Raw genomic sequence first — 26,429 nt, 5'->3', positions numbered from 1 at the left:
GAAATAGCTCCTCTCCTGCCCGGGGCGGAACCCTGGAGTCAGATCAGCAACAGACTTGGACTGTCCTCCTTCGCCCTCTTAGAGAAGGAGAGGTCAATAAAAACACAGAGTTCCAACCATTCAGAATCTTTTATTTCCCTTTCACCAGTAGAGTTTCGTTCTGAAGTTGTTTGTAGTGTCATCAGCCTGCAGGGCATGGTGGGTACAGGCCTGTCACTGTGACACAGTGTGCTGCAGAGCATGGTGGGTACAGGCCTGTCACTGTGACACAGTGTGCTGCAGGGCATGGTGGGTACAGGCCTGTCACTGTGACAGTGTGCTGCAGGGCATGGTGGGTACAGGCCTGTCACTGTGACAGTGTGCTGCAGGGCATGGTGGGTACAGGCCTGTCACTGTGACACAGTGTGCTGCAGGGCATGGTGGGTACAGGCCTGTCACTGTGACACAGTGTGCTGCAGGGCATGGTGGGTACAGGCCTGTCACTGTGACAGTGTGCTGCAGGGCATGGTGGGTACAGGACTGTCACTGTGACACAGTGGGCTGCAGGGCATGGTGGGTACAGGCCTGTCACACAGTGTGCTGCAGGGCATGGTGGGTACAGGCCTGTCACTGTGACACAGTGTGCTGCAGGGCATGGTGGGTACAGGCCTGTCACTGTGACAGTGTGCTGCAGGGCATGGTGGGTACAGGCCTGCCACTGTGACACAGTGTGCTGCAGGGCATGTTGGGTACAGGCCTGTCACTGTGACAGTGTGCTGCAGGGCATGGTGGGTACAGGCCTGTGACACAGTGTGCTGCAGGGCATGGTGGGTACAGGCCTGTCACTGTGACACAGTGTGCTGCAGGGCATGGTGGGTACAGGCCTGTCACTGTGACAGTGTGCTGCAGGGCATGGTGGGTACAGGCCTGTCACACAGTGTGCTGCAGGGCATGGTGGGTACAGACCTGTCACTGTGACAGTGTGCTGCAGGGCATGGTGGGTACAGGCCTGTCACACAGTGTGCTGCAGGGCATGGTGGGTACAGGCCTGTCACTGTGACAGTGTGCTGCAGGGCATGGTGGGTACAGGCCTGTCACTGACACAGTGTGCTGCAGGGCATGGTGGGTACAGGCCTGTCACTGTGACACAGTGTGCTGCTGGGCATGGTGGGTACAGGCCTGTGACACAGTGTGCTGCAGGGCATGGTGGGTACAGGCCTGTCACTATGACACAGTGTGCTGCAGGGCATGGTGGGTACAGGCCTGTCACTGTGACACAGTGTGCTGCAGGGCATGGTGGGTACAGGCCTGTCACTGTGACACAGTGTGCTGCAGGGCATGGTGGGTACAGGCCTGTCACTGTGACACAATGTGCTGCAGGGCATGGTGGGTACAGGCCTGTCACTGTGATACAGTGTGCTGCAGGGCATGGTGGGTACAGGCCTGTCACTATGACACAGTGTGCTGCAGGGCATGGTGGGTACAGGCCTGCCACTGTGACACAGTGTGCTGCAGGGCATGGTGGGTACAGGCCTGTCACTATGACACAGTGTGGTGCAGGGCATGGTGGGTAGACCTGTCACTGTGACACAATGCAGGGCCCCTGGCACTGAGGAATTAAGCCCTTGGCAGAGGAGTAATACACTTATTTGTGAAGGGGGATGGGGGGTATTGTGTTTTTGGGAGGGCACTGCGTGGCTGGGGTTACACATGAAGCTGGAAGGGGTAGGATTTACATACCAAGTGGATGTGCTTTACACTGCCTCAACTTATTAACACAGACTTCACACAGACTTCCAGAACTAGCGGGTTTGTTTCCAGAAAAGAATACAAAACATAGGTCGCTGGCTCCCTTTTGGTATTCGCATTAAAGACCTAAAGCAGGGGTCTCAAACTCAGTCCTCAATGGCCACCAACAGGGCCAGGTTTTATGGCTATCCCTGCTTCAGCACAGCAGGCTCAATCAGTGGCTCAGCTGATTGAGCCACCTGTGCTGAAGCAGGGATATCCATAAAAGCTGGCCTGTTGGTGGCCCTTGAGGACTGAGTTTGAGACCCCCGCCCTAAAGGTTGTGTCTGACCTCTGCTGCCAGGGCCCATTCCCCTGAAAATGAACGTTCGCCAACTTAAAAAGCAAAGAGTGAGGTTCTTGTTCACATTGCGGCACTGCCGGACCGGACTCCTTATCGTCATGCTGCTCCAGTTACAAGGAATACATGAGGTGACAGACAGGCCTCATCACAATGTTTATTGGCAGTCACAATGTCTCTGTTTCTCAGTGTCAATTCTAAGACGCGGAAAGTCTCTTGTTTTTTTGCAAAATAAATAGCTAGTGTCATATTTTCCAGTGTTTTTTTTTTTTTGTTTGTTTTGTTTTTTTTTTTACAAACCAGAATACTTGAACACTTCTTTAAAACGTCCTAAAAACGTCCTGGGTTTCTTTTCATTTTGTTCCCCGGAAAAAAAAAATCAAAAAAAAAATCGCAGGACATGGCAGAAAAAATAAACCTTCCACAGGGTCCCATGGGGTGGGAGTGCGGGGCGTGAGTCCGCGGGGGGCGTGAGTCCGCGGGGGGCGTGAGTCCGCGGGGCGTGAGTCCGCGGGGGGCGTGAGTCCGCGGGGCGTGAGTCCGCGGCCGTTCTGCTGCGTTTCTGGGGGTGAAAGATTTCTTGGCTGTCACTTAAACACTTTAGTATTAATAGATGGGACAATGGCTGTTGCTCTGGGAGGGCTTTGGGGTAACCTATTCAATACAGGGGGGGGCGACTGATGGGGTGGTAAAAATGTGTTATGTCAGTTTGCAATATGTAGCAGCTGCAAAACAGGGCTAAAAACGTTCTTAAGTTGCACAATTCAATGCGATCATTAAAAGGTGCGGTGAAAGCGCCGAGAAAATTCCGACTGCACAATCATACCCTTTGATCCCTATTTTGCAGCCAAACCTGCTCAGAGTTGCAAATGCAGAGCAATCTTTAAGTTACCATACAAGCCTGTAAATCAGTGAGCACTGGGACCCCGGCATCTGCAGGGGACGCCGTTATGGCACATACACGTCGGGCCGGATTTAGCTGGGACAATCCATATTTGTTTTATTGTACTTGTTTGTTCGATGCTGGCAAAGAAGCCTTCGCCGCCAACCACCCCCCTCCCCCCCCCCCCTCCCACCCCCGTCTCTGACACAAACCAGCGACTACAGAGCCGGCGTCTTCCCTGGCACAGGCCAGATCTCTCCGGATAACCAGACAATGCGACTCACAACCAGTCACGGGGAGACCTCCTGAACTTTAACACTCCTGACACCAGTCAGGCACAAATAGATCCACACACAAACACACACACACACACACACACACACACACATACGTACGTACGTGACCCAGGAAGCAGAGAGCACAGCACTTTCCCGGTCACACACCAGGAGTTTCAGACACCTTTGCAACCTCTAGAGCAAGGGTGCTCAACTCCAGGGGTGCTCAACTCCAGGGGTGCTCAACTCCAGGGGTGCTCAACTCCAGGGGTGCTCAACTCCAGTCCTCAAGCCGCACCAACAGGTCAGATTTTCAGGCTATCCCTGCTTCAGCAAAGGTGGCTCAATCCGTCCCTGCTCCAGCACAGGTGGCTCGGACCGAGCCACCTGTGCTGAAGCAGGGATAACCTGAAAACCCGACCTGTTGAGGGGGCTTGAGGACTGGAGTTGAGCCCCCCCCTCCCCTAGAAAAAAAACCGCGACCCCCTTCCCCTTTTAGAACGAAGCGTTTGTGCAGGCGAGGATGGATTCTGTCTGGTCTCTCAGTGCTGTATGTATTGGGGGCTCCTGAGTGCTGCCTCCTTTTTCCTGCGTTCGCCGTATCCCCCTGTCATGTTGTCTCGGGGTTTACGGGCATGCCCCCTCCTCCACGTGTGGCTCCGTGTGGGGGCTGCGCGGGGGGGGGGGGACGGACGGTGGGAAAACCTAGCACAGGCCGATGTATTTGAGATTATTCTGGATGATGACATCTGTCACTGCATCAAACACAAACTGGATGTTGCTGGTGTCCGTGGCGCAGGTGAAGTGCGAGTAAATCTCCTTGGTCTCCTTGTTGCGGTTCAAGTCCTCAAACTGGCGCTGGATGTAGACAGCCGCCTCCTCGTACGTGTTCTGCCCCCTGTAGTCGGGGAAGCAGACGGTGAGCGGGATGCGCCGGATCTTCTCGGCCAGGAGGTCCTTCTTGTTGAGGAAGAGGATGAGCGAGGTGTTGACGAACCAGTTGTTGTTGCAGATGGAGTCGAAGAGGCGAAGGCTTTCTGCCATGCGGCTCTGTGGGAAGGAGGGAGAACAGGGTTATAGGCACAGAATCGCAGGCCATGGTGTTCAGGGTACATGGATCTGCCTCCCTGCAAAGGTTTCAGCATTCAAAACGCCTGACGCTAACAAGTTTTATTAGCAAGTGAAGAAGCGGGGAGGTGAGGCTGCCGAAGTGTCCTGATGTGTGTGGGTGTCGGTGGTGGGTATCTATTAAAGTCTCTAGCTGCAACACCAGTGTAACAATCACAGGAACAAACTCCAACTGCTTGAAGCAGGATTCATGTTCTGTGATACATATGGTGCTGGCTTTGGAGACGCCTGTGTGTGTATAGAGCTTATACCTGCTCAGAGTCCTTAGCCGAGGATGCCACAGAATAGGGGTGCCCAGCTGCAGTCTTCAAGGGCCACCAACAGGTCAGTTTGTAAGAATATCCCTGCTTCAGCAAAGGTGGCTCAATCAGTGGCTCACTCGAAGACTGAGCCACCTGTGCTGAAGCAAGGACTGATTGAGCCACCTGTGCTGAAGCAGGGATATTTTTTTAAAACCTGACCTGTTGGTAGCCCTTGAGGACTGGAGTTGGCTACCCCTTGCCATGGAATAGTTACAAGACTCGCACCCTATACAGGGTCTTATCATTAATAACTGAAGCCCCCCCCAAAAAACAGTATTGGTAGCAACAAGATTTACAGCTGCAGAGACCCACGGGCGTCTCTGCACGAGCGAAACGCCGAGGCAATAGCAGCTACGACACACTGTTTGTTATCACAACAGGTTGGATCCTAGTGAGAGTTGTTGGCGTCGTGCAAACTCTGCACAGAAACTGGCAGCAAGATAAGGGCCATTTGGCTGGCTTCGTTCTTCCAGCGTTATGCGCATACGCTAAATGCAGAGATACTCAGCACCACCATATGTTACACCAGGCTCACCCCGTCACATAGCTAGTGTAAGAAAGAGGTCACTGGACCAGCAGCTGGGGGTGAGAAGCTTTCCCCTGTTGCAGGTAGTAGGGGGGGTCCAGGTGAGCAAACTGAGAACTGCTCACCAGCGGTGCGTGTTTTAACCAGTCTCGTGGTGAAAGGATCACCTTGCTGCACACTGACAGGGTGAAAACACCGGCAGAGAAGCCCTGCAACGGGGGCCTTCCAGTGTGAGGGGCAGATGGTTACACAGCTTTTTTTTTAGGGGGGGGGGAGGGCGGGGATTGTCCCTCTCCCTGTTCTTTGCGATTCTCATTTAATTCTGAACCCCCACTATGCCTTAACCCAGGGGTGCTCAGCTCCAGTCCTCAAGCCCCTGCCCCACCAACAGGTCAGGTTTTCAGGATATCCCAGCTTCAGCAAAGGTGGCTCAATCAGTGGCTCAGTCCAAGACGGCACCACCTGTGTTGAAGCAGGGACTGATTGAGCCACCTGTGCTGAAGCTGGGACTGATTGAGCCACCTGTGCTGAAGCAGAGATATCCTGAAATCCTGACTTTTTTTGGGGGGGGCTTCAGGACTGGAGTTGAGCCTCCCCCCCTCCCCTTGGCTTAACCCAGTGGTTCCCAAACTCTTTACCTCGCCCCCAGCCCAAAAATCAATCGTTTTTTTTGTGCCTTTGGGCAAAACCAGCCCGTGTGAAAGAATGAATATATTCTACTTATTGGGATATATGAATGGTGTTATCGATGCAGATTCCTGTCTCTTTCACCTTCTCCCATTCTCTGTCCTCCTCTTTCTGTGCCTGTATTTCCCAGGGAGAGCGTCTCGCCTGTTACTCTGGGTCCCCCCCCGGGAACCCCATTAGTGGGACCAGCATTCAAGGTTAGGAAACCATCCCGCAACACAGGGGTGCTCAACTTCAGCCCCCCCTCCCCCCTCCCCCCAACAGGTTTTCAGGAAATCCCAGCGTCAGTCACAGCTTCAGCACAGGTGGCTCAATCAGTTCCTGCTTCAGCACACGTGGCTCAATCAGAGGCTCAGTCTTTGAGCCTCTGATTGAGCCACCTGTGCTGAAGCTGGGATATCTTGAAAACCTGACCTGTTGGGGGGTGGGGAGGGGGGACTGGAGTTCAGCACCCCTGCTGTAACCATTTCACGGCAAGAGAAAGGCGCTAGCTTAAGCAGTCGTGACAAAGCGGACCGTGGCTATGGCAGCTGGCCCCTAGGAGAACATCTTCTCTTATTACTGTTTCCAGCTGAGTACCCCACACCGTTAGCAATGTAACCATTTTAATTAGCCTATATACCAACAATTAATTAACAGGAGGCAAGTGAGCTCTGGAGGCCCGTGGACAGGGACGGAGGGAGAAGCAGCAGCAGAATGTGTAGTGGGGTATCAGCGATGTGTCCGCTCTCCGCTCTCCTGCCTGGATTCAGAGCCAGTAATAGGATTTATTGTAGGCAGTTTCTGAGCCGAGAGATATGGGGGGGCTGAGTCATTCCTCTGACATTGTAACGGCTTCTAATGTAAATGAAGATGTAAGCTGCGAGATTTCAATCCTCAGGTTTTGGTATATGTCTTGAGTGTCCTGAGTACGCGGCACAGAGAGAGAGGGGGGGAGCTGCCGGGGGGGGATCACTGAGCGTTTCAGAGAATGCCTTGACCACAGGTTATTGTATGGACATGGATCCTACGGGGTCAGAGCATACGGAGCAAGTGAGACCTGGCATTATGCATCTCATGGCTGCACGAAGGTCAGGATCAGCAATGCTCTTGGGGGGGGGGGGGGGTCTGTAATGGGGGCAGATCGGGGAACCCGGGCACTCTGGGAGATAGCAAGTGAAGACAGAGCACTGCCAACGAAATCCAACTTCCAGTTTTGAAGAGAAGGAAAAATATCCAGGCAACTCCAAAATGGCAATAGCAGATCAAAATTTATTGCAAGCTATAAACAATATATGGACTATATGAACGCACCTGCAACAGCACTTTATCAACCCGTGCATTCTACCAGGATTTACCTGAGGTCAGTGGGAAGAAGCAAAATGCCCTGCGGACAGAGGCAGAGTTATGGGGACAGAGAGAGCCCTGCGCACAGAGGCAGAGTTATAGGGCCAGAGAGAGAGACCTGCGCAGAGAGGCAGAGTTATAGGGATAGAGAGAGACCTGCGCACAGAGGCAGAGTTATAGGAACAGAGAGAGCCCTGCGCACAGAGGCAGAGTTATAGGGACAGAGAGAGCCCTGCGCACAGAGGCAGAGTTATAGGGACAGAGAGAGCCCTGCGCACAGAGGCAGAGTTATAGGAACAGAGAGAGACCTGCGCACAGAGGCAGAGTTATAGGGATAAAGAGAGACCTGCGCACAGAGGCAGAGTTATAGGGACAGAGAGAGCCCTGCGCACAGAGGCAGAGTTATAGGGACAGAGAGAGACCTGCGCACAGAGGCAGAGTTATAGGGAGAGAGAGAGCCCTGCGCACAGAGGCAGAGTTATTGGGACAGAGAGAGACCTGCGCACAGAGGCAGAGTTATAGGGACAGAGAGAGACCTGCGCACAGAGGCAGAGTTATAGGGACAGAGAGAGCCCTGCGCACAGAGGCAGAGTTATAGGGACAGAGAGAGCCCTGCGCACAAAGGCAGAGTTATAGGGACAGAGAGAGCCCTGCGCACAGAGGCAGAGTTATCGGGACAGAGAGAGACCTGCGCACAGAGGCAGAGTTATAGGGACAGAGAGAGAGCCCTGCGCACAGAGGCCGAGTTATAGGGACAGAGAGAGAGCCCTGCGCACAGAGGCAGAGTTATAGGGACAGAGAAAGACCTGCGCACAGAGGCAGAGTTATAGGGACAGAGAGACCTGCGCACAGAGGCAGAGTTATAGGGATAGAGAGAGCCCTGCGCACAGAGGCAGAGTTATAGGGCCATAGAGAGACCTGCGCACAGAGGCAGAGTTATAGTGACAGAGAGAGCCCTGCGCACAGAGGCAGAGTTATAGGGACAGAGAGAGCCCTGCGCACAGAGGCAGAGTTATAGGGACAGAGAGAGACCTGCGCACAGAGGCAGAGTTATAGGGACAGAGAGAGACCTGCGCACAGAGACAGAGTTATAGGGACAGAGAGAGAGCCCTGCGCACAGAGGCAGAGTTATAGGGACAGAGAGAGCCCTGCGCACAGAGGCAGAGTTATAGGGACAGAGAGAGCCCTGCGCACAGAGGCAGAGTTATAGGGACAGAGAGAGCCCTGCGCACAGAGGCAGAGTTATAGGGACAGAGAGAGCCCTGCGCACAGAGGCAGAGTTACTGTATAGGGACAGAGAGAGAGAGCCCTGTGCACAGAGGCAGAGTTATAGGGACAGAGAGAGCCCTGCGCACAGAGGCAGAGTTATAGGGACAGAGAGAGAGACCTGCGCACAGAGGCAGAGTTATAGGTACAGAGAGAGACCTGCGCACAGAGGCAGAGTTATAGGGACAGAGAGAGACCTGCGCACAGAAGCAGTGTTATAGGGACAGAGAGAGACCTGCGCACAGAGGCAGAGTTATAGGGACAGAGAGAGAGCCCTGCGCACAGAGGCAGAGTTATGGGGACAGAGAGAGCCCTGCGCACAGGGGCAGAGTTATAGGGCCAGAGAGAGAGACCTGCGCAGAGAGGCAGAGTTATAGGGATAGAGAGAGACCTGCGCACAGAGGCAGAGTTATAGGAACAGAGAGAGCCCTGCGCACAGAGGCAGAGTTATAGGGACAGAGAGAGCCCTGCGCACAGAGGCAGAGTTATAGGGCCAGAGAGAGAGACCTGCGCAGAGAGGCAGAGTTATAGGGATAGAGAGAGACCTGCGCACAGAGGCAGAGTTATAGGAACAGAGAGAGACCTGCGCACAGAGGCAGAGTTATAGGGATAGAGAGAGACCTGCGCACAGAGGCAGAGTTATAGGGACAGAGAGAGCCCTGCGCACAGAGGCAGAGTTATAGGGACAGAGAGAGACCTGCGCACAGAGGCAGAGTTATAGGGACAGAGAGAGCCCTGCGCACAGAGGCAGAGTTATCGGGACAGAGAGAGACCTGCGCACAGAGGCAGAGTTATAGGGACAGAGAGAGACCTGCGCACAGAGGCAGAGTTATAGGGACAGAGAGAGCCCTGCACACAGAGGCAGAGTTATAGGGACAGAGAGAGCCCTGCGCACAAAGGCAGAGTTATAGGGACAGAGAGAGCCCTGCGCACAGAGGCAGAGTTATCGGGACAGAGAGAGACCTGCGCACAGAGGCAGAGTTATAGGGACAGAGAGAGAGCCCTGCGCACAGAGGCAGAGTTATAGGGATAGAGAGAGAGCCCTGCGCACAGAGGCAGAGTTATCGGGACAGAGAGAGACCTGCGCACAGAGGCAGAGTTATATGGACAGAGAGAGAGCCCTGCGCACAGAGGCCGAGTTATAGGGACAGAGAGACCTGCGCACAGAGGCAGAGTTATAGGGACAGAGAGAGCCCTGCGCACAGAGGCAGAGTTATAGAGCCAGAGAGAGACCTGCGCACAGAGGCAGAGTTATAGAGCCAGAGAGAGACCTGCACACAGAGGCAGAGTTATAGGGACAGAGAGAGAGCCCTGCGCACAGAGGCAGAGTTATAGGGACAGAGAGAGACCTGCGCACAGAGGCAGAGTTATAGGGACAGAGAGAGACCTGCGCACAGAGACAGAGTTATAGGGCCAGAGAGAGCCCTGCGCACAGAGGCAGAGCTATAGGGACAGAGAGAGCCCTGCGCACAGAGGCAGAGTTATCGGGACAGAGAGAGACCTGCGCACAGAGGCAGAGTTATAGGGACAGAGAGAGAGCCCTGCGCACAGAGGCAGAGTTATAGGGATAGAGAGAGAGCCCTGCGCACAGAGGCAGAGTTATCGGGACAGAGAGAGACCTGCGCACAGAGGCAGAGTTATAGGGACAGAGAGAGAGCCCTGCGCACAGAGGCCGAGTTATAGGGACAGAGAGAGAGCCCTGCGCACAGAGGCAGAGTTATAGGGACAGAGAAAGACCTGCGCACAGAGGCAGAGTTATAGGGACAGAGAGACCTGCGCACAGAGGCAGAGTTATAGGGATAGAGAGAGCCCTGCGCACAGAGGCAGAGTTATAGGGCCATAGAGAGACCTGCGCACAGAGGCAGAGTTATAGAGCCAGAGAGAGACCTGCACACACAGGCAGAGTTATAGGGACAGAGAGAGAGCCCTGCGCACAGAGACAGAGTTATAGGGCCAGAGAGAGCCCTGCGCACAGATGCAGAGCTATAGGGACAGAGAGAGCCCTGCGCACAGAGGCAGAGTTATAGGGACAGAGAGAGACCTGAGCACAGAGGCAGAGTTATAGGGACAGAGAGAGACCTGCGCACAGAGGCAGAGTTATAGGGACAGAGAGAGCCCTGCGCACAGAGGCAGAGTTATCGGGACAGAGAGAGACCTGCGCACAGAGGCAGAGTTATAGGGACAGAGAGAGACCTGCGCACAGAGGCAGAGTTATAGGGACAGAGAGAGCCCTGCACACAGAGGCAGAGTTATAGGGACAGAGAGAGCCCTGCGCACAAAGGCAGAGTTATAGGGACAGAGAGAGCCCTGCGCACAGAGGCAGAGTTATCGGGACAGAGAGAGAGCCCTGCGCACAGAGGCAGAGTTATAGGGATAGAGAGAGAGCCCTGCGCACAGAGGCAGAGTTATCGGGACAGAGAGAGACCTGCGCACAGAGGCAGAGTTATAGGGACAGAGAGAGAGCCCTGCGCACAGAGGCCGAGTTATAGGGACAGAGAGAGAGCCCTGCGCACAGAGGCAGAGTTATAGGGCCATAGAGAGACCTGCGCACAGAGGCAGAGTTATAGAGCCAGAGAGAGACCTGCACACAGAGGCAGAGTTATAGGGACAGAGAGAGACCTGCGCACAGAGGCAGAGAGCCCTGCGCACAGAGGCAGAGTTATAGGGACAGAGAGAGCCCTGCGCACAGAGGCAGAGTTATAGGGACAGAGAGAGCCCTGCGCACAGAGGCAGAGTTATAGGAACAGAGAGAGACCTGCGCACAGAGGCAGAGTTATAGGGACAGAGAGAGCCCTGCGCACAGAGACAGAGTTATAGGGCCAGAGAGAGCCCTGCGCACAGATGCAGAGTTATAGTGACAGAGAGAGCCCTGCGCACAGAGGCAGAGTTATAGGGACAGAGAGAGCCCTGCGCACAGAGGCAGAGTTATAGGGACAGAGAGAGACCTGCGCACAGAGGCAGAGTTATAGGGACAGAGAGAGACCTGCGCACAGAGGCAGAGTTATAGGGACAGAGAGAGCCCTGCGCACAGAGGCAGAGTTATAGGGACAGAGAGAGCCCTGCGCACAGAGGCAGAGTTATAGGGACAGAGAGAGCCCTGCGCACAGAGGCAGAGTTACTGTATAGGGACAGAGAGAGAGAGCCCTGTGCACAGAGGCAGAGTTATAGGGACAGAGAGAGCCCTGCGCACAGATGCAGAGCTATAGGGACAGAGAGAGCCCTGCGCACAGAGGCAGAGTTATAGGGACAGAGAGAGACCTGAGCACAGAGGCAGAGTTACAGGGACAGAGAGAGCCCTGCGCACAGAGGCAGAGTTATAGTGACAGAGAGAGCCCTGCGCACAGAGGCAGAGTTATAGGGACAGAGAGAGCCCTGCGCACAGAGGCAGAGTTATAGGGACAGAGAGAGACCTGCGCACAGAGGCAGAGTTATAGGGACAGAGAGAGCCCTGCGCACAGAGGCAGAGTTATAGGGACAGAGAGAGACCTGCGCACAGAGGCAGAGTTATAGGGACAGAGAGAGACCTGCGCACAGAGGCAGAGAGCCCTGCGCACAGAGGCAGAGTTATAGGGACAGAGAGAGCCCTGCGCACAGAGGCAGAGTTATAGGGACAGAGAGAGCCCTGCGCACAGAGGCAGAGTTATAGGAACAGAGAGAGACCTGCGCACAGAGGCAGAGTTATAGGGATAGAGAGAGACCTGCGCACAGAGGCAGAGTTATAGGGACAGAGAGAGCCCTGCGCACAGAGGCAGAGTTATAGGGACAGAGAGAGACCTGCGCACAGAGGCAGAGTTATAGGGACAGAGAGAGCCCTGCGCACAGAGGCAGAGTTATCGGGACAGAGAGAGACCTGCGCACAGAGGCAGAGTTATAGGGACAGAGAGAGACCTGCGCACAGAGGCAGAGTTATAGGGACAGAGAGAGCCCTGCGCACAGAGGCAGAGTTATAGGGACAGAGAGAGCCCTGCGCACAAAGGCAGAGTTATAGGGACAGAGAGAGCCCTGCACACAGAGGCAGAGTTATCGGGACAGAGAGAGACCTGCGCACAGAGGCAGAGTTATAGGGACAGAGAGAGAGCCCTGCGCACAGAGGCCGAGTTATAGGGACAGAGAGAGAGCCCTGCGCACAGAGGCAGAGTTATAGGGACAGAGAAAGACCTGCGCACAGAGGCAGAGTTATAGGGACAGAGAGACCTGCGCACAGAGGCAGAGTTATAGGGATAGAGAGAGCCCTGCGCACAGAGGCAGAGTTATAGGGCCATAGAGAGACCTGCGCACAGAGGCAGAGTTATAGTGACAGAGAGAGCCCTGCGCACAGAGGCAGAGTTATAGGGACAGAGAGAGCCCTGCGCACAGAGGCAGAGTTATAGGGACAGAGAGAGACCTGCGCACAGAGGCAGAGTTATAGGGACAGAGAGAGCCCTGCGCACAGAGGCAGAGTTATAGGGACAGAGAGAGACCTGCGCACAGAGGCAGAGTTATAGGGACAGAGAGAGACCTGCGCACAGAGACAGAGTTATAGGGACAGAGAGAGAGCCCTGCGCACAGAGGCAGAGTTATAGGGACAGAGAGAGCCCTGCGCACAGAGGCAGAGTTATAGGGACAGAGAGAGACCTGCGCACAGAGGCAGAGTTATAGGGACAGAGAGAGCCCTGCGCACAGAGGCAGAGTTATAGGGACAGAGAGAGCCCTGCGCACAGAAGCAGAGTTACTGTATAGGGACAGAGAGAGAGAGCCCTGTGCACAGAGGCAGAGTTATAGGGACAGAGAGAGCCCTGCGCACAGAGGCAGAGTTATAGGGACCGAGAGAGAGACCTGCGCACAGAGGCAGAGTTATAGGTACAGAGAGAGACCTGCGCACAGAGGCAGAGTTATAGGGACAGAGAGAGACCTGCGCACAGAAGCAGAGTTATAGGGACAGAGAGAGACCTGCGCACAGAGGCAGAGTTATAGGGACAGAGAGAGAGCCCTGCGCACAGAGGCAGAGTTATGGGAACAGAGAGAGACCTGCGCACAGAGGCAGAGTTATAGGGACAGAGAGAGACCTGCGCACAGAAGCAGAGTTATAGGGACAGAGAGAGACCTGCGCAGAGAGGCAGAGTTATAGGGATAGAGAGAGACCTGCGCACAGAGGCAGAGTTATAGGAACAGAGAGAGCCCTGCGCACAGAGGCAGAGTTATAGGGACAGAGAGAGCCCTGCGCACAGAGGCAGAGTTATAGAGCCAGAGAGAGACCTGCGCACAGAGGCAGAGTTATAGAGCCAGAGAGAGACCTGCACACAGAGGCAGAGTTATAGGGACAGAGAGAGAGCCCTGCGCACAGAGGCAGAGTTATAGGGACAGAGAGAGACCTGCGCACAGAGGCAGAGTTATAGGGACAGAGAGAGACCTGCGCACAGAGACAGAGTTATAGGGCCAGAGAGAGCCCTGCGCACAGAGGCAGAGCTATAGGGACAGAGAGAGCCCTGCGCACAGAGGCAGAGTTATCGGGACAGAGAGAGACCTGCGCACAGAGGCAGAGTTATAGGGACAGAGAGAGAGCCCTGCGCACAGAGGCAGAGTTATAGGGATAGAGAGAGAGCCCTGCGCACAGAGGCAGAGTTATCGGGACAGAGAGAGACCTGCGCACAGAGGCAGAGTTATAGGGACAGAGAGAGAGCCCTGCGCACAGAGGCCGAGTTATAGGGACAGAGAGAGAGCCCTGCGCACAGAGGCAGAGTTATAGGGACAGAGAAAGACCTGCGCACAGAGGCAGAGTTATAGGGACAGAGAGACCTGCGCACAGAGGCAGAGTTATAGGGATAGAGAGAGCCCTGCGCACAGAGGCAGAGTTATAGGGCCATAGAGAGACCTGCGCACAGAGGCAGAGTTAAAGAGCCTGAGAGAGACCTGCACACAGAGGCAGAGTAATAGGGACAGAGAGAGAGCCCTGCGCACAGAGACAGAGTTATAGGGCCAGAGAGAGCCCTGCGCACAGATGCAGAGCTATAGGGACAGAGAGAGCCCTGCGCACAGAGGCAGAGTTATAGGGACAGAGAGAGACCTGAGCACAGAGGCAGAGTTATAGGGACAGAGAGAGACCTGCGCACAGAGGCAGAGTTATAGGGACAGAGAGAGCCCTGCGCACAGAGGCAGAGTTATCGGGACAGAGAGAGACCTGCGCACAGAGGCAGAGTTATAGGGACAGAGAGAGACCTGCGCACAGAGGCAGAGTTATAGGGACAGAGAGAGCCCTGCGCACAGAGGCAGAGTTATAGGGACAGAGAGAGCCCTGCGCACAAAGGCAGAGTTATAGGGACAGAGAGAGCCCTGCGCACAGAGGCAGAGTTATCGGGACAGAGAGAGAGCCCTGCGCACAGAGGCAGAGTTATAGGGATAGAGAGAGAGCCCTGCGCACAGAGGCAGAGTTATCGGGACAGAGAGAGACCTGCGCACAGAGGCAGAGTTATAGGGACAGAGAGAGAGCCCTGCGCACAGAGGCCGAGTTATAGGGACAGAGAGAGAGAGCCCTGCGCACAGAGGCAGAGTTATAGGGCCATAGAGAGACCTGCGCACAGAGGCAGAGTTATAGAGCCAGAGAGAGACCTGCACACAGAGGCAGAGTTATAGGGACAGAGAGAGACCTGCGCACAGAGGCAGAGAGCCCTGCGCACAGAGGCAGAGTTATAGGGACAGAGAGAGCCCTGCGCACAGAGGCAGAGTTATAGGGACAGAGAGAGCCCTGCGCACAGAGGCAGAGTTATAGGAACAGAGAGAGACCTGCGCACAGAGGCAGAGTTATAGGGACAGAGAGAGCCCTGCGCACAGAGACAGAGTTATAGGGCCAGAGAGAGCCCTGCGCACAGATGCAGAGTTATAGTGACAGAGAGAGCCCTGCGCACAGAGGCAGAGTTATAGGGACAGAGAGAGCCCTGCGCACAGAGGCAGAGTTATAGGGACAGAGAGAGACCTGCGCACAGAGGCAGAGTTATAGGGACAGAGAGAGACCTGCGCACAGAGGCAGAGTTATAGGGACAGAGAGAGCCCTGCGCACAGAGGCAGAGTTATAGGGACAGAGAGAGCCCTGCGCACAGAGGCAGAGTTATAGGGACAGAGAGAGCCCTGCGCACAGAGGCAGAGTTACTGTATAGGGACAGAGAGAGAGAGCCCTGTGCACAGAGGCAGAGTTATAGGGACAGAGAGAGCCCTGCGCACAGATGCAGAGCTATAGGGACAGAGAGAGCCCTGCGCACAGAGGCAGAGTTATAGGGACAGAGAGAGACCTGAGCACAGAGGCAGAGTTACAGGGACAGAGAGAGCCCTGCGCACAGAGGCAGAGTTATAGTGACAGAGAGAGCCCTGCGCACAGAGGCAGAGTTATAGGGACAGAGAGAGCCCTGCGCACAGAGGCAGAGTTATAGGGACAGAGAGAGACCTGCGCACAGAGGCAGAGTTATAGGGACAGAGAGAGCCCTGCGCACAGAGGCAGAGTTATAGGGACAGAGAGAGACCTGCGCACAGAGGCAGAGTTATAGGGACAGAGAGAGACCTGCGCACAGAGGCAGAGAGCCCTGCGCACAGAGGCAGAGTTATAGGGACAGAGAGAGCCCTGCGCACAGAAGCAGAGTTATAGGGACAGAGAGAGCCCTGCGCACAGAGGCAGAGTTATAGGAACAGAGAGAGACCTGCGCACAGAGGCAGAGTTATAGGGATAGAGAGAGACCTGCGCACAGAGGCAGAGTTATAGGGACAGAGAGAGCCCTGCGCACAGAGGCAGAGTTATAGGGACAGAGAGAGACCTGCGCACAGAGGCAGAGTTATAGGGACAGAGAGAGACCTGCGCACAGAGGCAGAGTTATAGGGACAGAGAGAGAGCCCTGCGCACAGAGGCAGAGTTATGGGAACAGAGAGAGACCTGCGCACAGAGGCAGAGTTATAGGGACAGAGAGAGACCTGCGCACAGAAGCAGAGTTATAGGGACAGAGAGAGACCTGCGCAGAGAGGCAGAGTTATAGGGATAGAGAGAGACCTGCGCACAGAGGCAGAGTTATAGGAACAGAGAGAGCCCTGCGCACAGAGGCAGAGTTATAGGGACAGAGAGAGCCCTGCGCACAGAGGCAGAGTTATAGAGCCAGAGAGAGACCTGCGCACAGAGGCAGAGTTATAGAGCCAGAGAGAGACCTGCACACAGAGGCAGAGTTATAGGGACAGAGAGAGAGCCCTGCGCACAGAGGCAGAGTTATAGGGACAGAGAGAGACCTGCGCACAGAGGCAGAGTTATAGGGACAGAGAGAGACCTGCGCACAGAGACAGAGTTATAGGGCCAGAGAGAGCCCTGCGCACAGAGGCAGAGCTATAGGGACAGAGAGAGCCCTGCGCACAGAGGCAGAGTTATCGGGACAGAGAGAGACCTGCGCACAGAGGCAGAGTTATAGGGACAGAGAGAGAGCCCTGCGCACAGAGGCAGAGTTATAGGGATAGAGAGAGAGCCCTGCGCACAGAGGCAGAGTTATCGGGACAGAGAGAGACCTGCGCACAGAGGCAGAGTTATAGGGACAGAGAGAGAGCCCTGCGCACAGAGGCCGAGTTATAGGGACAGAGAGAGAGCCCTGCGCACAGAGGCAGAGTTATAGGGACAGAGAAAGACCTGCGCACAGAGGCAGAGTTATAGGGACAGAGAGACCTGCGCACAGAGGCAGAGTTATAGGGATAGAGAGAGCCCTGCGCACAGAGGCAGAGTTATAGGGCCATAGAGAGACCTGCGCACAGAGGCAGAGTTATAGAGCCAGAGAGAGACCTGCACACAGAGGCAGAGTTATAGGGACAGAGAGAGAGCCCTGCGCACAGAGACAGAGTTATAGGGCCAGAGAGAGCCCTGCGCACAGATGCAGAGCTATAGGGACAGAGAGAGCCCTGCGCACAGAGGCAGAGTTATAGGGACAGAGAGAGACCTGAGCACAGAGGCAGAGTTATAGGGACAGAGAGAGACCTGCGCACAGAGGCAGAGTTATAGGGACAGAGAGAGCCCTGCGCACAGAGGCAGAGTTATCGGGACAGAGAGAGACCTGCGCACAGAGGCAGAGTTATAGGGACAGAGAGAGACCTGCGCACAGAGGCAGAGTTATAGGGACAGAGAGAGCCCTGCGCACAGAGGCAGAGTTATAGGGACAGAGAGAGCCCTGCGCACAAAGGCAGAGTTATAGGGACAGAGAGAGCCCTGCGCACAGAGGCAGAGTTATCGGGACAGAGAGAGAGCCCTGCGCACAGAGGCAGAGTTATAGGGATAGAGAGAGAGCCCTGCGCACAGAGGCAGAGTTATCGGGACAGAGAGAGACCTGCGCACAGAGGCAGAGTTATAGGGACAGAGAGAGAGCCCTGCGCACAGAGGCCGAGTTATAGGGACAGAGAGAGAGAGCCCTGCGCACAGAGGCAGAGTTATAGGGCCATAGAGAGACCTGCGCACAGAGGCAGAGTTATAGAGCCAGAGAGAGACCTGCACACAGAGGCAGAGTTATAGGGACAGAGAGAGACCTGCGCACAGAGGCAGAGAGCCCTGCGCACAGAGGCAGAGTTATAGGGACAGAGAGAGCCCTGCGCACAGAGGCAGAGTTATAGGGACAGAGAGAGCCCTGCGCACAGAGGCAGAGTTATAGGAACAGAGAGAGACCTGCGCACAGAGGCAGAGTTATAGGGACAGAGAGAGCCCTGCGCACAGAGACAGAGTTATAGGGCCAGAGAGAGCCCTGCGCACAGATGCAGAGTTATAGTGACAGAGAGAGCCCTGCGCACAGAGGCAGAGTTATAGGGACAGAGAGAGCCCTGCGCACAGAGGCAGAGTTATAGGGACAGAGAGAGACCTGCGCACAGAGGCAGAGTTATAGGGACAGAGAGAGACCTGCGCACAGAGGCAGAGTTATAGGGACAGAGAGAGCCCTGCGCACAGAGGCAGAGTTATAGGGACAGAGAGAGCCCTGCGCACAGAGGCAGAGTTATAGGGACAGAGAGAGCCCTGCGCACAGAGGCAGAGTTACTGTATAGGGACAGAGAGAGAGAGCCCTGTGCACAGAGGCAGAGTTATAGGGACAGAGAGAGCCCTGCGCACAGATGCAGAGCTATAGGGACAGAGAGAGCCCTGCGCACAGAGGCAGAGTTATAGGGACAGAGAGAGACCTGAGCACAGAGGCAGAGTTACAGGGACAGAGAGAGCCCTGCGCACAGAGGCAGAGTTATAGTGACAGAGAGAGCCCTGCGCACAGAGGCAGAGTTATAGGGACAGAGAGAGCCCTGCGCACAGAGGCAGAGTTATAGGGACAGAGAGAGACCTGCGCACAGAGGCAGAGTTATAGGGACAGAGAGAGCCCTGCGCACAGAGGCAGAGTTATAGGGACAGAGAGAGACCTGCGCACAGAGGCAGAGTTATAGGGACAGAGAGAGACCTGCGCACAGAGGCAGAGAGCCCTGCGCACAGAGGCAGAGTTATAGGGACAGAGAGAGCCCTGCGCACAGAAGCAGAGTTATAGGGACAGAGAGAGCCCTGCGCACAGAGGCAGAGTTATAGGAACAGAGAGAGACCTGCGCACAGAGGCAGAGTTATAGGGATAGAGAGAGACCTGCGCACAGAGGCAGAGTTATAGGGACAGAGAGAGCCCTGCGCACAGAGGCAGAGTTATAGGGACAGAGAGAGACCTGCGCACAGAGGCAGAGTTATAGGGACAGAGAGAGCCCTGCGCACAGAGGCAGAGTTATCGGGACAGAGAGAGACCTGCGCACAGAGGCAGAGTTATAGGGACAGAGAGAGACCTGCGCACAGAGGCAGAGTTATAGGGATAGAGAGAGAGCCCTGCGCACAGAGGCAGAGTTATCGGGACAGAGAGAGACCTGCGCACAGAGGCAGAGTTATAGGGACAGAGAGAGAGCCCTGCGCACAGAGGCCGAGTTATAGGGACAGAGAGAGAGCCCTGCGCACAGAGGCAGAGTTATAGGGACAGAGAAAGACCTGCGCACAGAGGCAGAGTTATAGGGACAGAGAGACCTGCGCACAGAGGCAGAGTTATAGGGATAGAGAGAGCCCTGCGCACAGAGGCAGAGTTATAGGGCCATAGAGAGACCTGCGCACAGAGGCAGAGTTATAGAGCCAGAGAGAGACCTGCACACAGAGGCAGAGTTATAGGGACAGAGAGAGAGCCCTGCGCACAGAGACAGAGTTATAGGGCCATAGAGAGCCCTGCGCACAGATGCAGAGCTATAGGGACAGAGAGAGCCCTGCGCACAGAGGCAGAGTTATAGGGACAGAGAGAGACCTGAGCACAGAGGCAGAGTTATAGGGACAGAGAGAGACCTGCGCACAGAGGCAGAGTTATAGGGACAGAGAGAGCCCTGCGCACAGAGGCAGAGTTATCGGGACAGAGAGAGACCTGCGCACAGAGGCAGAGTTATAGGGACAGAGAGAGACCTGCGCACAGAGGCAGAGTTATAGGGACAGAGAGAGCCCTGCGCACAGAGGCAGAGTTATAGGGACAGAGAGAGCCCTGCGCACAAAGGCAGAGTTATAGGGACAGAGAGAGCCCTGCGCACAGAGGCAGAGTTATCGGGACAGAGAGAGAGCCCTGCGCACAGAGGCAGAGTTATAGGGATAGAGAGAGAGCCCTGCGCACAGAGGCAGAGTTATCGGGACAGAGAGAGACCTGCGCACAGAGGCAGAGTTATAGGGACAGAGAGAGAGCCCTGCGCACAGAGGCCGAGTTATAGGGACAGAGAGAGAGAGCCCTGCGCACAGAGGCAGAGTTATAGGGCCATAGAGAGACCTGCGCACAGAGGCAGAGTTATAGAGCCAGAGAGAGACCTGCACACAGAGGCAGAGTTATAGGGACAGAGAGAGACCTGCGCACAGAGGCAGAGAGCCCTGCGCACAGAGGCAGAGTTATAGGGACAGAGAGAGCCCTGCACACAGAGGCAGAGTTATAGGGACAGAGAGAGCCCTGCGCACAGAGGCAGAGTTATAGGAACAGAGAGAGACCTGCGCACAGAGGCAGAGTTATAGGGACAGAGAGAGCCCTGCGCACAGAGACAGAGTTATAGGGCCAGAGAGAGCCCTGCGCACAGATGCAGAGTTATAGTGACAGAGAGAGCCCTGCGCACAGAGGCAGAGTTATAGGGACAGAGAGAGCCCTGCGCACAGAGGCAGAGTTATAGGGACAGAGAGAGACCTGCGCACAGAGGCAGAGTTATAGGGACAGAGAGAGACCTGCGCACAGAGGCAGAGTTATAGGGACAGAGAGAGCCCTGCGCACAGAGGCAGAGTTATAGGGACAGAGAGAGCCCTGCGCACAGAGGCAGAGTTATAGGGACAGAGAGAGCCCTGCGCACAGAGGCAGAGTTACTGTATAGGGACAGAGAGAGAGAGCCCTGTGCACAGAGGCAGAGTTATAGGGACAGAGAGAGCCCTGCGCACAGATGCAGAGCTATAGGGACAGAGAGAGCCCTGCGCACAGAGGCAGAGTTATAGGGACAGAGAGAGACCTGAGCACAGAGGCAGAGTTACAGGGACAGAGAGAGCCCTGCGCACAGAAGCAGAGTTACTGTATAGGGACAGAGAGAGAGAGCCCTGTGCACAGAGGCAGAGTTATAGGGACAGAGAGAGCCCTGCGCACAGAGGCAGAGTTATAGGGACAGAGAGAGCCCTGCGCACAGAAGCAGAGTTACTGTATAGGGACAGAGAGAGAGAGCCCTGTGCACAGAGGCAGAGTTATAGGGACAGAGAGAGCCCTGCGCACAGAGGCAGAGTTATAGGGACCGAGAGAGAGACCTGCGCACAGAGGCAGAGTTATAGGTACAGAGAGAGACCTGCGCACAGAGGCAGAGTTATAGGGACAGAGAGAGACCTGCGCACAGAAGCAGAGTTATAGGGACAGAGAGAGACCTGCGCACAGAGGCAGAGTTATAGGGACAGAGAGAGAGCCCTGCGCACAGAGGCAGAGTTATGGGAACAGAGAGAGACCTGCGCACAGAGGCAGAGTTATAGGGACAGAGAGAGACCTGCGCACAGAAGCAGAGTTATAGGGACAGAGAGAGACCTGCGCAGAGAGGCAGAGTTATAGGGATAGAGAGAGACCTGCGCACAGAGGCAGAGTTATAGGAACAGAGAGAGCCCTGCGCACAGAGGCAGAGTTATAGGGACAGAGAGAGCCCTGCGCACAGAGGCAGAGTTATAGAGCCAGAGAGAGACCTGCGCACAGAGGCAGAGTTATAGAGCCAGAGAGAGACCTGCACACAGAGGCAGAGTTATAGGGACAGAGAGAGAGCCCTGCGCACAGAGGCAGAGTTATAGGGACAGAGAGAGACCTGCGCACAGAGGCAGAGTTATAGGGACAGAGAGAGACCTGCGCACAGAGACAGAGTTATAGGGCCAGAGAGAGCCCTGCGCACAGAGGCAGAGCTATAGGGACAGAGAGAGCCCTGCGCACAGAGGCAGAGTTATCGGGACAGAGAGAGACCTGCGCACAGAGGCAGAGTTATAGGGACAGAGAGAGAGCCCTGCGCACAGAGGCAGAGTTATAGGGATAGAGAGAGAGCCCTGCGCACAGAGGCAGAGTTATCGGGACAGAGAGAGACCTGCGCACAGAGGCAGAGTTATAGGGACAGAGAGAGAGCCCTGCGCACAGAGGCCGAGTTATAGGGACAGAGAGAGAGCCCTGCGCACAGAGGCAGAGTTATAGGGACAGAGAAAGACCTGCGCACAGAGGCAGAGTTATAGGGACAGAGAGACCTGCGCACAGAGGCAGAGTTATAGGGATAGAGAGAGCCCTGCGCACAGAGGCAGAGTTATAGGGCCATAGAGAGACCTGCGCACAGAGGCAGAGTTATAGAGCCAGAGAGAGACCTGCACACAGAGGCAGAGTTATAGGGACAGAGAGAGAGCCCTGCGCACAGAGACAGAGTTATAGGGCCAGAGAGAGCCCTGCGCACAGATGCAGAGCTATAGGGACAGAGAGAGCCCTGCGCACAGAGGCAGAGTTATAGGGACAGAGAGAGACCTGAGCACAGAGGCAGAGTTATAGGGACAGAGAGAGACCTGCGCACAGAGGCAGAGTTATAGGGACAGAGAGAGCCCTGCGCACAGAGGCAGAGTTATCGGGACAGAGAGAGACCTGCGCACAGAGGCAGAGTTATAGGGACAGAGAGAGACCTGCGCACAGAGGCAGAGTTATAGGGACAGAGAGAGCCCTGCGCACAGAGGCAGAGTTATAGGGACAGAGAGAGCCCTGCGCACAAAGGCAGAGTTATAGGGACAGAGAGAGCCCTGCGCACAGAGGCAGAGTTATCGGGACAGAGAGAGAGCCCTGCGCACAGAGGCAGAGTTATAGGGATAGAGAGAGAGCCCTGCGCACAGAGGCAGAGTTATCGGGACAGAGAGAGACCTGCGCACAGAGGCAGAGTTATAGGGACAGAGAGAGAGCCCTGCGCACAGAGGCCGAGTTATAGGGACAGAGAGAGAGAGCCCTGCGCACAGAGGCAGAGTTATAGGGCCATAGAGAGACCTGCGCACAGAGGCAGAGTTATAGAGCCAGAGAGAGACCTGCACACAGAGGCAGAGTTATAGGGACAGAGAGAGACCTGCGCACAGAGGCAGAGAGCCCTGCGCACAGAGGCAGAGTTATAGGGACAGAGAGAGCCCTGCGCACAGAGGCAGAGTTATAGGGACAGAGAGAGCCCTGCGCACAGAGGCAGAGTTATAGGAACAGAGAGAGACCTGCGCACAGAGGCAGAGTTATAGGGACAGAGAGAGCCCTGCGCACAGAGACAGAGTTATAGGGCCAGAGAGAGCCCTGCGCACAGATGCAGAGTTATAGTGACAGAGAGAGCCCTGCGCACAGAGGCAGAGTTATAGGGACAGAGAGAGCCCTGCGCACAGAGGCAGAGTTATAGGGACAGAGAGAGACCTGCGCACAGAGGCAGAGTTATAGGGACAGAGAGAGACCTGCGCACAGAGGCAGAGTTATAGGGACAGAGAGAGCCCTGCGCACAGAGGCAGAGTTATAGGGACAGAGAGAGCCCTGCGCACAGAGGCAGAGTTATAGGGACAGAGAGAGCCCTGCGCACAGAGGCAGAGTTACTGTATAGGGACAGAGAGAGAGAGCCCTGTGCACAGAGGCAGAGTTATAGGGACAGAGAGAGCCCTGCGCACAGATGCAGAGCTATAGGGACAGAGAGAGCCCTGCGCACAGAGGCAGAGTTATAGGGACAGAGAGAGACCTGAGCACAGAGGCAGAGTTACAGGGACAGAGAGAGCCCTGCGCACAGAGGCAGAGTTATAGTGACAGAGAGAGCCCTGCGCACAGAGGCAGAGTTATAGGGACAGAGAGAGCCCTGCGCACAGAGGCAGAGTTATAGGGACAGAGAGAGACCTGCGCACAGAGGCAGAGTTATAGGGACAGAGAGAGCCCTGCGCACAGAGGCAGAGTTATAGGGACAGAGAGAGACCTGCGCACAGAGGCAGAGTTATAGGGACAGAGAGAGACCTGCGCACAGAGGCAGAGAGCCCTGCGCACAGAGGCAGAGTTATAGGGACAGAGAGAGCCCTGCGCACAGAGGCAGAGTTATAGGGACAGAGAGAGCCCTGCGCACAGAGGCAGAGTTATAGGAACAGAGAGAGACCTGCGCACAGAGGCAGAGTTATAGGGATAGAGAGAGACCTGCGCACAGAGGCAGAGTTATAGGGACAGAGAGAGCCCTGCGCACAGAGGCAGAGTTATAGGGACAGAGAGAGACCTGCGCACAGAGGCAGAGTTATAGGGACAGAGAGAGCCCTGCGCACAGAGGCAGAGTTATCGGGACAGAGAGAGACCTGCGCACAGAGGCAGAGTTATAGGGACAGAGAGAGACCTGCGCACAGAGGCAGAGTTATAGGGATAGAGAGAGAGCCCTGCGCACAGAGGCAGAGTTATCGGGACAGAGAGAGACCTGCGCACAGAGGCAGAGTTATAGGGACAGAGAGAGAGCCCTGCGCACAGAGGCCGAGTTATAGGGACAGAGAGAGAGCCCTGCGCACAGAGGCAGAGTTATAGGGACAGAGAAAGACCTGCGCACAGAGGCAGAGTTATAGGGACAGAGAGACCTGCGCACAGAGGCAGAGTTATAGGGATAGAGAGAGCCCTGCGCACAGAGGCAGAGTTATAGGGCCATAGAGAGACCTGCGCACAGAGGCAGAGTTATAGAGCCAGAGAGAGACCTGCACACAGAGGCAGAGTTATAGGGACAGAGAGAGAGCCCTGCGCACAGAGACAGAGTTATAGGGCCATAGAGAGCCCTGCGCACAGATGCAGAGCTATAGGGACAGAGAGAGCCCTGCGCACAGAGGCAGAGTTATAGGGACAGAGAGAGACCTGAGCACAGAGGCAGAGTTATAGGGACAGAGAGAGACCTGCGCACAGAGGCAGAGTTATAGGGACAGAGAGAGCCCTGCGCACAGAGGCAGAGTTATCGGGACAGAGAGAGACCTGCGCACAGAGGCAGAGTTATAGGGACAGAGAGAGACCTGCGCACAGAGGCAGAGTTATAGGGACAGAGAGAGCCCTGCGCACAGAGGCAGAGTTATAGGGACAGAGAGAGCCCTGCGCACAAAGGCAGAGTTATAGGGACAGAGAGAGCCCTGCGCACAGAGGCAGAGTTATCGGGACAGAGAGAGAGCCCTGCGCACAGAGGCAGAGTTATAGGGATAGAGAGAGAGCCCTGCGCACAGAGGCAGAGTTATCGGGACAGAGAGAGACCTGCGCACAGAGGCAGAGTTATAGGGACAGAGAGAGAGCCCTGCGCACAGAGGCCGAGTTATAGGGACAGAGAGAGAGAGCCCTGCGCACAGAGGCAGAGTTATAGGGCCATAGAGAGACCTGCGCACAGAGGCAGAGTTATAGAGCCAGAGAGAGACCTGCACACAGAGGCAGAGTTATAGGGACAGAGAGAGACCTGCGCACAGAGGCAGAGAGCCCTGCGCACAGAGGCAGAGTTATAGGGACAGAGAGAGCCCTGCACACAGAGGCAGAGTTATAGGGACAGAGAGAGCCCTGCGCACAGAGGCAGAGTTATAGGAACAGAGAGAGACCTGCGCACAGAGGCAGAGTTATAGGGACAGAGAGAGCCCTGCGCACAGAGACAGAGTTATAGGGCCAGAGAGAGCCCTGCGCACAGATGCAGAGTTATAGTGACAGAGAGAGCCCTGCGCACAGAGGCAGAGTTATAGGGACAGAGAGAGCCCTGCGCACAGAGGCAGAGTTATAGGGACAGAGAGAGACCTGCGCACAGAGGCAGAGTTATAGGGACAGAGAGAGACCTGCGCACAGAGGCAGAGTTATAGGGACAGAGAGAGCCCTGCGCACAGAGGCAGAGTTATAGGGACAGAGAGAGCCCTGCGCACAGAGGCAGAGTTATAGGGACAGAGAGAGCCCTGCGCACAGAGGCAGAGTTACTGTATAGGGACAGAGAGAGAGAGCCCTGTGCACAGAGGCAGAGTTATAGGGACAGAGAGAGCCCTGCGCACAGATGCAGAGCTATAGGGACAGAGAGAGCCCTGCGCACAGAGGCAGAGTTATAGGGACAGAGAGAGACCTGAGCACAGAGGCAGAGTTACAGGGACAGAGAGAGCCCTGCGCACAGAGGCAGAGTTATAGTGACAGAGAGAGCCCTGCGCACAGAGGCAGAGTTATAGGGACAGAGAGAGCCCTGCGCACAGAGGCAGAGTTATAGGGACAGAGAGAGACCTGCGCACAGAGGCAGAGTTATAGGGACAGAGAGAGCCCTGCGCACAGAGGCAGAGTTATAGGGACAGAGAGAGACCTGCGCACAGAGGCAGAGTTATAGGGACAGAGAGAGACCTGCGCACAGAGGCAGAGAGCCCTGCGCACAGAGGCAGAGTTATAGGGACAGAGAGAGCCCTGCGCACAGAGGCAGAGTTATAGGGACAGAGAGAGCCCTGCGCACAGAGGCAGAGTTATAG

General features: G+C 55.5%; 2 protein-coding genes across 3 annotated transcripts in view; one reads left to right on the top strand and one right to left on the bottom strand.

Moving 5' to 3' along the window:
- Positions 1 to 26,429, top strand: part of RSPH14 (radial spoke head 14 homolog) — a 104,599-nt gene that overhangs the window by 9,302 nt on the left and 68,868 nt on the right. The gene's annotated exons all lie outside the window — the stretch shown is intronic.
- GNAZ (G protein subunit alpha z) overlaps positions 3,134 to 26,429 on the bottom strand; it is an 87,026-nt gene continuing 63,730 nt past the window's right edge. For both annotated transcript variants that reach the window (XM_075568444.1, XM_075568446.1), the window contains one exon: positions 3,134 to 4,276. In XM_075568444.1, the coding sequence (XP_075424559.1) occupies positions 3,932 to 4,276 (345 nt within the window). In that variant the 3' untranslated portion in view covers positions 3,134 to 3,931. The remainder of the gene's footprint in view (positions 4,277 to 26,429) is intronic.

The sequence above is a fragment of the Ascaphus truei genome, chromosome 13 (assembly GCF_040206685.1).
Source record: "Ascaphus truei isolate aAscTru1 chromosome 13, aAscTru1.hap1, whole genome shotgun sequence".
Lineage (NCBI taxonomy): Eukaryota > Metazoa > Chordata > Amphibia > Anura > Ascaphidae > Ascaphus > Ascaphus truei.
Note: the sequence above shows the minus strand (reverse complement) of the source record. Positions and strands in the feature narration are given on the sequence as shown.